We start from the raw sequence: 10,958 nt of genomic DNA on the forward strand, positions 1-10,958 counted from the left end.
CCTGCTCTGGCAGGGGGGTTGAACTTGAGTATCTCCAGAGGTCCCTTCCAACCCCTAACATCCTGTGATCCTATTTCCAGTTTTCATTAATGACTACGGAAATTCTCAAACACACAGCAGCTCAGCCAGTGGCTGCTATCTTGTTACCTGGAGACTAAGAGGTGACCTCATTAATGTTTATAAACATGTAAAGGGTGAGTGCCAAGAGGATGGAGCCAGACTCTGCTCAGTGATGCCCAATGACAGGACAAGGGGCAATGGGTGGAAGCTGAGGCATAGGAAGTTCCATGTAAACATGAGGAAAAATTTCTTCACTTTGAGGGTCACAGGATACACTGAAACAGGCTGCCCAGGGGCATTGTGGAGTTTCCCTCTCTGGAGATATTCAAAACCTGCCTGGATGCATTCCTTCACTGGCAGGGGAACTGGACTAGATCTTCTGAGGGACCTTCCAACCCCTATCATTCTGTGATTCTGTAATAGGTTCTTCATAAATACTGAAGGCAGCTAGTAACTCATCTGCTTTATCTCTCAGTTTTCATCCCAAAACTTTCCATCCTCCTGAATGCATCATTCTCTTACAATACCTTAGTAAAACTCATAACACTGGTACAACCAACAAATAGGGTTAAAGACAATGGATATCCCAAGTAAAGCAGACTTTGACTTGCCTACATTCTTACATTAAATGCTGTTCTGCAATCTTATTCAGTAAACAAAAAGGCAAAAAAGATTACATTTGCAAAGATGTTTTTCACAAGAAATATTCCCCTACCTCCACTAAACAGCTCCATGTCAATTTTAGATAGCTGGGTTTCACACAGCTGGGTACTGTCCCTAACTTGTGGGTTGTTTTGTCTCACTAGTTAAGCAATTCAGACCTCTGATTTCCACTTATGAGCTATTTCACAGTGCTGCTCTAGCATAGGTTGACTATTTACAACTACCTACAAAAAAATTAACTCTGCATCTAAGAAACAGGAATAGACAATGTTGTACCTTGCTAAGAGCCATCTCCAAAGATTCCTGTTTGCAGAGCATTTGTTCTATAGTGTTACGTTTCCCTAGAGACAGTCCTTAAAGAAGAGCACAAAACCTTGAAAGCTACCTAAACAGAGAAAGAGTATCCAGTCTGTACAAAGAATACATGTCCTGAATTTTTGAGGGACACAGTATTTTAGAAGTATTGAAGTTCATTATAACACACATGAAAGTCAACAAAACGGAAGTGGTAGGGGCATGTTCATTTTGCATTCCATGACTGTCAAGAGATGACTTTTCAGCTTGAATAGCATTCCATTGTAGATGAAGAACAACTTTAAAATCACCATTATGAAATCCATGCTGCCTTTGATAGAAAAAAAGTGTGCATGTAGAAAAGAATTATTACTTCATTTTATAAAATAAATTTCTGTATTAGTTAAAAACAGAAAACGCAACTAACTGCAAGAACCTTGAAAAATTAGTCTGGGAATTAAAGGAACATTTTCAAGCAGAATATCTAAGATTTCTTCCTCGGGAAGAACCAATTTAGGTAAGATTTGTACTCCACTTCCTAGTTTAAGAATCCTCACATATTACTGACCATATAGAGTTCGGTGAAAGGCACAAAAAAGCAGTAAGAAATTTTAGGTACTGCTCACCTATAAAAGCAAAAAGTGATAAATGGATCAGTGAGGAGACCATAATAAGAGCAGTTCTGGGTGTATGACCACAAAGGTGAATCAAATGAGACATTCAAACCTTAAACTGCATTTAAACTATAGGCTTAAAACTGGTAAGAAATGATATATGAATGGAAATAAAGTAGAACTGATACTGAAGCTATTGAAACAACATAGCAATTTTAAATAAAAATGTAACTAGTAAGTCAGCTGTCTGGTCACTCACAGTATTCAAAGACAACGTATTGGGAATAGTCTAAGATTGTTTAGTTGAAGGTATATCCATATGAACAAATTCTGTGACTTTAGAGACATCAGGATTTGTCTTAGGATTTAACAGACATTTCAAAGAGTGAAACAAAAGTCTTGCCACGCTAGAAAAATTTATACATTACTCCACTGACTCATTGGGCTTTTTCCTGCTTTAATTAACTGGAGATAGTTTATTAAATAGATTTATACCCCTAAACCAGAAAAATTCTGTGAAAAAAATGATCCTGGATTATATCACAGTAAAATGTATCACACTGTGTTTTACCTCCAGATCCCAGCTGCTTGTAGAATCTGTATTCCAAATGTAGCTGTGATACTCTCGACCTCATTGGCTCCTGATTTAAAAACAAAAACAACATTTAAAACAAAGCCTCACTGCCAAAACCTATGAACTAATACACTAACCCACTACCTGGTCACACTAAGCCAGCTGTTTCCAAGCCACATGGAAAGTTGGAATGTTTCTTCCAAAATGACTGGTAATTAAGGGACTAAGAAACCTAAATCTCAGTCAAGTGAGACTAGAGTACATCAGAACATTTACATCTTGTACTGCTCCACAGAACAGATTCAGTATGAAAAACCAATCACAGACCGACAACAGAATAGCTGAAAAATATGCCTGTATCACCAGAGGATATGGATGATGCATCTTGCAGCTCTCAAAAGATATCATTGATACACAGCTAAATAGACTGAAAAGATGTTCTCAGTCAAACAAATCTACTTCACAACACCAGCCAAAGACTCAAGTTAAACCCTGTCTTACAGAAACAAATAATTTTGCTTCCTAAAGCAAGGGGGGAGGGGAAGTGTTGATATGTATTTACAGTCCATTTATTCATTGTCAGTATTCTGGAACCACCTTATTTTTGCAAGGAGGCTTACACGTTACTGACTGTTCAGTAACTCCAAACATACAAAGGAAATAAAATGTTTTGTCCAATGAATACTGCGAAAGGGCAAGCACAATAACCTCCTCACATAAAATGTGTTTTGTTGCTATACATCCCACTTGGCAATATGCAGTAAACTATCAATAAATGAGGAAAGAGAGATAGATAGTGATAAATCAAGAGAAATTATGATAAACGTAATCTAAAGGGCTCTGAGTAAACAGCTTAGTTTAACAATAATGTTAGAAATTTTCAAGAACTCTAATGTTAACCAAAAGCACAATATAAACTTCCAGCTACTACCTACTTCTCACAGGTTTATCAATCCAGTGAGAACTCCTATTTCCTTAAGCAATAACAAATGAAACTATTTTCAGGAAAAGATTCTTTTGCAAGGTAAAGCATTCACTATAGGAAAAGATCAGTCTGTTCAGAGTTGCACTTTACTATACAACTTTCTACAGAGGTTCTTAAATGGCATTGTTCTAGACCACAATAATTATTTAAAACCAGAAAAAGAAGGAAAAAAATATTCCAGCCTTGGAACCAACAACAATCCTTTTTCCACACATCCCACTTAAAATTTGAAGGATTAAAATCTTAACAGTTGAATGATTCATGAATCAATGAATTAGAGATTAAAAGCAACAGTGACTTGCTATCTGTAATATAAGGAGAGAAAGCAAAATGGACTTATTTCCTGAAGCAGCTCAAGCAGAAATTCCTTTGTTGGTATCTGGTGAGTCGTTAAGCACCCTGAGAAGGAGATAACTTTGGGCAGTGGAGAAGGTTTGTCAAAGGGAACGGGAAGATGAGTATCAAAGGGAAGAAGAGGAGAGGGAATATCTGAATAGAGAACAGGAGTTTTAAGTAAAGTATATGGTCATGCAATAAGTAGCACATCTAACGTTAAATGAAGAAGTGAGCAGAAAAGGTACAGTTCATGTATTCTAAATGATTATTCCTGAAGAACTACCTGATCTGAAGATACCAATTTGCATATTAATAGATCTGCAGAAACATGCATATATCACTGGGCAGTGCAAAACTCATAAATCTCAATTCTTATGAGTCTCACTCCTTAGAAGAGTTCATTCTAACCTCAACTATCTGACCAGCCAGAACAGTCCATAATGAAAAAAAAGCCAGATTAAGAGTAAAATCCTATAAGCATAGCTGCTTTAGCAAAACAAATATCATTTACATATAAACCACATAGATTAAAATGCATTCTATGACCTTAAGGCCTAACACAGGAAAATTGTTTCAACTATTTCCTTACATAAGTAAGTCCTGAGGTTGCCATAAGCATTATAAAGAGGAATATACTTGTATAATTTTTTCCAAGAGGGAAATAAATTCAACACAAAGAAAAGTTTAGGTCAAAACAGTAGCTATAAAACCCATTTACTTCTAACATCAGAAGCACTTCTGCAATCTGCTGTGTAAGTGTAGACATTATAACCCATGCTCAAGACAGAGACACACACAATCCTCATTATCCTCCATTACAGTACTCAGTTATCATTTATACACAGAACATCTGGCAAAGGAGATCTCTTGCTGCTAAAGAAAACAGTACATCAATAATGGAATGCAAAAGAGACTTCAGGATATTGCAGGAGAGATTACCACAACTATACCTGCCAAGCATAACTGCTCAAATCAGCACACAATTCAAGTAATCCCATTCAGGAAGGCTAAACTTTGAAGTACAACAGGTGCAAAGACTAGAGGAAATTATCAGCGCTTCATTTACAATAAAGACTGAGCACAGGCCTAATGACTGCATGCAAAGCATAAAAGCATAAGCACTAGAAAGAAAAGCTTTAAAAGGAAAAAGATGGCATACCATGAGTAATTGCAACCTACCTAACTGTTAAAGTCCTGGCACTGTGTACAATACAAATAACAACAGAAAAGGCCAAACTAAATCCTTCAATTTGATGCCAGCTTTTTTTAACAGACCGAAATCTTTTCCGATTTCAAAACAAATTTTAACAAGCTAAAAGATACAAAAAGAGGATCATATTAAAAGAACCCACTAGTTCTACCTAGCAAATGTATTTTGCCTTACAACGATGACTCAAGTACCAGTGTCGATTTAAAGTGATTCCTTCCATCTGTTACTGCATGCCTTTTCATACCACTACTGTAAGAGAACAATGCAAGAAGAACACTACATATTCAGAGTTCTTTAAGCACTGGTAATAAATTACATACTTTACTACACTGGTTCTTCAGTAACTTCTAAGTAACTTATTTGATAATGACACTTCAAGCTTTTTGCACAACTGTAAATGAACACCGCTAAGATTGAGTAATTCAGAAAAAACTACAGTAAAAGCTGCCACTGAACAGTATCTTTGGAAATTTAAACAGGTTGAAATAATATCTGAGTTTATTAATAATTACATGTATAATAAAAACAGTTTTATCACACCCCACTGATCAGATGTAAAAGTTACTTTGCTCTGTATCATCAATTAGTGCTTTAAAAAACAATAACCACTATCTTGCAAACTATTTCTGAAAGGGCTTTAAAGTAAGCAGTCATTAACTTCAGGAATTTTCAGACTTTTTTCAAGTTTTAAACATACAGAGTAAGTTCAAGATATTTTAAAAGAAAATGAATGTAAACCTTGTATAGAACACATATGATAACCTTCAAAATTTCATTCAGTGTTGCTCTTCAAACCACAACATGGATGTTTTTAAATCTGTAACAGCTTCTGAAGTATGTATTTTTCTAAGCAAGGACAGTGACATAAGTATTTTTCAGAAGTTTATTATATACACTTATAATGCTTTTTAGATTCCTCATCTACAGCCATGTACTTCTGTTTCTATAGTTTAACTTTCACTTTATGCAACCAGTAATCACTATAGCACACTATGAAAAACATTCCAACCTACTGCAGCAACAAGAAATTAATTGAAATCCTAAAATAATTTCAATGCCAAAAAGTAAAGAGAATTTAATCTTGAAATACTCTGGTTATGAACACAACCATTTACCAAGAGGTTAAAAGTATCCAGAAACAAAAGTTAAGTAAACTGAGTGGTTCTGATTAAAAATCAGAACAATGACATAGGAATAAAATACCCACACATTTACATTGCAAATAAAACATGTATCAAAATACCAATGATTACATTACAATGGTCAAAACCCAGTTTGTTGTAAGAATATATGTGTTTAAATACAGACAGTCTGCAAAATTTCTGGAGCTTCTCCATAGTCACCTGATGTCAGATGCCCATTAAATTTGTTGTTCCAGCATTTGCTGCACAGAAAATTAATCTACTAAGAAGACTTGAGGCAGCAGTCAATCACCATCAACTTTACCAACAGATTTAGCCTTTCAAACAGTGACAACAATTAACACTGGTTTTATTCAATATAGCCAGAGTACATAATTACATCTATCACTCACTGCTTTCATCTGAAAACATACAATATTACAGATTTCAATTAAGGAAATCAAGCTATTACATATATGAAAGGAAAATTCTGATTTTTTTATTCCAAATCCTTAAAAAAAAGACAAAAAAACCCAACTTACCAGTTTAATTGCCACATACTCATTTGTGTGCAAATGTTTTCCTTGAAAAAAAGAAAAAAAAAAAAAGAATGTGAGACATTGGCTTTTGTGTTCCAGTAAAATGCCATTTAAATCTCAAGAAAGTCTTTGAAATATTTTTTTATCTAAGGTGATAGGTGTTCTGGTAGAGAAAAGTGGCTTTATTAGGCTTATAGTATACTCTAAAAATCTCTGTTCTTGAATAGTGTTAAGTACTGGAAGTTTCACTGAGAGTTTCGGCTGTTTCACCAAGTTTGTATAATTGTTATGTATTAGAAAAGCTTGAAAATTGGTAAACTAAAATAAGTCGGATGTGATATTCTACATTTCCACATTTATTATATAAAATTATTTAAAATTTATTTTTACATTGTCATACGATTTTGGAAAATCAGGCACTGAAGTTAGATTTAACGAGGCCCCTTTTTCCTCTATTCTGTAACTTACCAAGCTTAAAGGTAGGTGTTGTGTAAGACATACATGGCAACAATATTACCGATTTAAACGTTTACACCATTTACAAAAATGCATCTGCTTCTTTAGAAGTGATGTTGTAACTGGATAAGCATGTTTCCACATGCATTACTTCAAACTGCATGGAATCACTAAAACATTAAACAAGATTCATAGGTGTAAAAGTGAAAAAATAGCAGATAAAGGGAAAGAAGTGGTTATTGCCAACAGTTTTCATTCATCTAGAGTCTACAAATGAGATTATTGTGTATTAATGACAAACCTATTTTTCCCTCTGTATTCAGGACTGAATTTCGCATGTTTATTTCTTTTTTTGTTAAAGAAAAACAGGGAAAAGTCATGGACCAAAGTGAAAAGGTTACCTGCAAAGACAGTTACATTCAGAGACTATAATGTCAGCTCTAATTCTGATTTTTAAAAATAGTGTACTCTCGTAAAGATGGGAGGGGGCAGAGTTATTACAACGGTGTATCTGTTGAGGAATCAACTTTGTAAAAAGTTACTAAAGGCTGCATGATAATAAACAGAATCTGTATGGGCAGCATGCCTGAAATGCACCAAAAGAATGGTTAATTCCAAGACTTTTCTAGGGACTAGAGCAGAAATCCAGACATGCTCAAGTTATTTCTTCTTAAGATCATTTGGATTACATTTTTAACAAAAAACATTCTTTGTTTCAAGTTGCTTCTACACCTTTTCATGCCACTAACAATCTAGATTATATTAAAAGAATCTCTGGCAGAGACTCTGGTCATTCATTATATTAGATATATAAATCCATTATTGGAGTAGCTAACAAATTCAGTCACGTTTACATGACTTGATTTTCAGTAACCAAAGGCAGTAAAGATAAGCTTATTCTGAAGAAACATCAGAAAGGACATTATAACTTCTCATGAGATGATTCAGGACAATTGTCTTAAAAATACGGAAGACAGCAGATTTGACACCACTGTTGACATAAATACAGAGCAGGCATTGTGTAATGCATTAGATGCAGCATGAACACGCTTCTTTTGCTGACCCTCAAGTTTACCTCCACTGTAACTCAGAAAACCCTTAGTCTTAACAGATTAATATTAAAAGCAATTTAGTCCTTTGCAAGTCAGCAAGTCACTCACTTGCTACACAGCCAATTTACCATTTGAGCCACAAGACACTACAAAAGTTTGGCCGTTCCTTTCTTCTCAGGTGGAAGAACTGCAATGGCTACTGATTCGTAACTGAAATTTTATCTCCTGAAGCACAACTTCACTGCTCTTAAGCAGCAGCTTTATTCCTCCTTTAAAACTTTAAGATCTGATAATAAGACACATGTTCAAAACACATTCCAGTTTGCAGAAATATATAAAACAAATAAAGTGCTTCATGAAAGGATGCCAGATTTTAAGTTATTTGCTACTGTACTAATATAAATGCATAAATAACCAATTTAGATCAGAATTTGCAATACCAAACTAAATTCCTATTTTCAATAATTTAAATCATCTTATCCCACAAATAACAAGAAATAAGGATTTGAAATATCTTCTAAATAGGCAAAAATGCAGAAGTTAAGAAGAGAAAGCCTGCACTTGTCCTGGAGTGGCTGTTGCAGGACAGTGCACTACACTACCTTCCTCCTACTTTTTACTTGTTTGTCCAGTTTAAGTACTATAACACTTAAGTCTTAACTATTTTAATATTCTTTTTTAAATAAAATAGAAGATTTCACTCTGCATTTGCTGCAAGCAAATAAGTTAATCTTATACTGATCTGAAGGAGAGAAACTTGAATTGTCAACATACCAAGATAACAAACAGAAAAAAAATGTAAATTCATTACTTCACAGTGGCCTGCAGTAGTAAATGCAGCATTTAGGTCATGGGAGGTTTAAAATAACTATCATTCAGAGACAGTTTAGGTAAGTTTAGGATAAAATGAAGGCAGACTTTCAGCTTGACTCCTGAACTGCAGAGGCACACATAAAACTGCAAAGGTCAAAATATATCAATCTTGTTTAATAATTAACAGGAATAACAAGAGTACATCTTATTAAGACTGTTGAATACAGTATCCTCAGTCAGAGCTCCAGCAATATATTCTTTCAGCCCTCTACAGTGTTAATATGTTAAGTTTGTTTATATTCTAGCTCAGACTAGATGTAAAGCCCCCACAGCACACCTGGCACTTGGCCTGCTTGAATTTCATACAATTGGCCTCAGCCTATCAATCCAGCTTGTACAGGTCCCTTTATAAATTTTTCCTACCCTCAAGCAGATCAACACTCCCATCCAGCTTGGTGTCATCTGCCAGTTTGAGGGTGCAGTCAATCACAGCCTACCCTAGCCTCAAACACCCTTTTGAACCCATCTGTCTTTCAACCTTGAAGCAGTGCACAACCTCAAGACTTCAACAAATACCAGAATAAATTCTTGCCATGAAGTGACAAATCACATTTGTTAACACATGCATAATTCTCAAATCTTGAAAACCCTGGCTAATCATACTGTCATCATGTAAATTTAAGTCCCCAAAACTAAATTTATGTTATTCCAAAAACACACCCCCATCATTTAATGCCTATTTTAATAAATGGTAATATTTCCAGCTTTACTGCCCAAATTCTTCAAAATTCTACACATTCTTCTCAATCATTCCTTTCTTCACCATTTGACTTTCATCCATCTGTTCAGCAGGGAACTAAGTGACTGAATTACCCATCTCCCAGATTCTCTCTACAGATGGATTCCGACTGCCCTTGTCTAATAGCAGTTCACTGTTTAGCCTCACTACATTGCTGCTGATGGAAAGGAAACAAAGGAATCTAAAAGCTTGCTGCTCTTCAAAACATAGTAGTCCCCACTACACTTACTACAAGAACTCTTAAGACCACAGTCTATAAGGTGGACCTACAGAAGGGCAATGCATTTCACGTATACTTAGCTACAAATACATCTGAATAAACTGGTTCGGAAAGCTATGAAAAGGTAACAAAACACAACAACAATGAAGTCATTTCAGCATCTGGGAAGACAAATAACTGAACGGCATAGAGTCCTGAAACATTTTCAGTCCCAGAAAGCCTCCTGCTACAGAGATTCTTAACATGTGATACAGCTTGCACTGGCCAGGGCCAAGCCACAAAAAGATGTGCAAGGCAAATTTAAATTATCTGAAGCCTGAAAGCAGTTTGAAGAGCTGTATGGTGTATCCACAGATATTTTTATGCCTGGAATGCATACAATAGCCTTTGATAATGTAAACTGGAATAAAGAAACATGGATCTTACCTAACCGTAGTTCTCCAAAATTACCACATCCGATTTTTTTGCCAACTTGGAAGTTAGGGCCAACCATTAACACTCCAGAACTTGAACCAGCTCCACGTGGATTATGGCGTGACCTCCCACGAGGCTGCGTTATTCTTTCATCTGGCTTGTCCTTGTATTTCTTTTTATTTTCCATGTCAGGTTTACAATACTTCACTTAGTTTTCTTCCTCTTTTTAAAAATCAGTGTAAACAAATGTCAGCTGGACAGAGTGAGAATGGAAAAAATCACCAGTGAAGTATCCAGCTAGTTACTGTCAGTAAGCAGGCAATTGCAGCATGTTCATTCCATTCACAAAGCCTTGGTAGCATCTGTAGCAGAAACAGATATCCAGAATGCCCACCACCAGCAATATTCAGCAGTATTTCCAGGAATTCTGTAAAGAAACTGAAGTTATTCAGTATAGTAGGATTCTTGTACAAAATTACCTTTCACTTCAACCAGCTTCACAGATGTTCTGTGAAAAGCATTACTGTAAGCTTCAAGCATCTGATTCTAACACCTAATGGCAAGAGAGACTGGTGTGCCTAAAGTGAGCTAAAAACAAAAATTAAAAAAATGCCAAGGCTTCAAGCAACAGATATCTTTTAAAACTGAGCTAATTTACAAGAAATCTTTTTTGCCCCTTTTCCTTTTTTAAATCATTTGCAAGGTGCTCACCCAGACACTTGCACATTCCTCCTCCCCAAAAGGACAAAGGAAAGAAAGCGAAATGAAAAAGCTGATGTGTCAAGATCAAGACAGGAAAAATCACTCA

At 35.5% G+C, this 10,958-nt stretch overlaps 1 protein-coding gene across 1 annotated transcript in view; it reads right to left on the reverse strand.

Annotated features, from left to right (window-relative positions):
* The window catches only part of CSNK1G3 (casein kinase 1 gamma 3), a 41,383-nt gene extending 30,911 nt beyond the window's left edge, over positions 1-10,472 (reverse strand). The window contains exons 1-3 of the mRNA XM_054397621.1: positions 10,163-10,472; positions 6,400-6,440; positions 2,203-2,272 (exon numbers count right to left, since the gene is read on the reverse strand). Coding sequence (XP_054253596.1) covers positions 2,203-2,272; positions 6,400-6,440; positions 10,163-10,337 — 286 coding nt within the window. The 5' untranslated portion in view covers positions 10,338-10,472. The remainder of the gene's footprint in view (positions 1-2,202; positions 2,273-6,399; positions 6,441-10,162) is intronic.
* Between the last annotated feature and the right edge of the window lie 486 nt (positions 10,473-10,958).

This window comes from Indicator indicator, chromosome Z (genome assembly GCF_027791375.1).
Source record: "Indicator indicator isolate 239-I01 chromosome Z, UM_Iind_1.1, whole genome shotgun sequence".
Taxonomy (NCBI): domain Eukaryota; kingdom Metazoa; phylum Chordata; class Aves; order Piciformes; family Indicatoridae; genus Indicator; species Indicator indicator.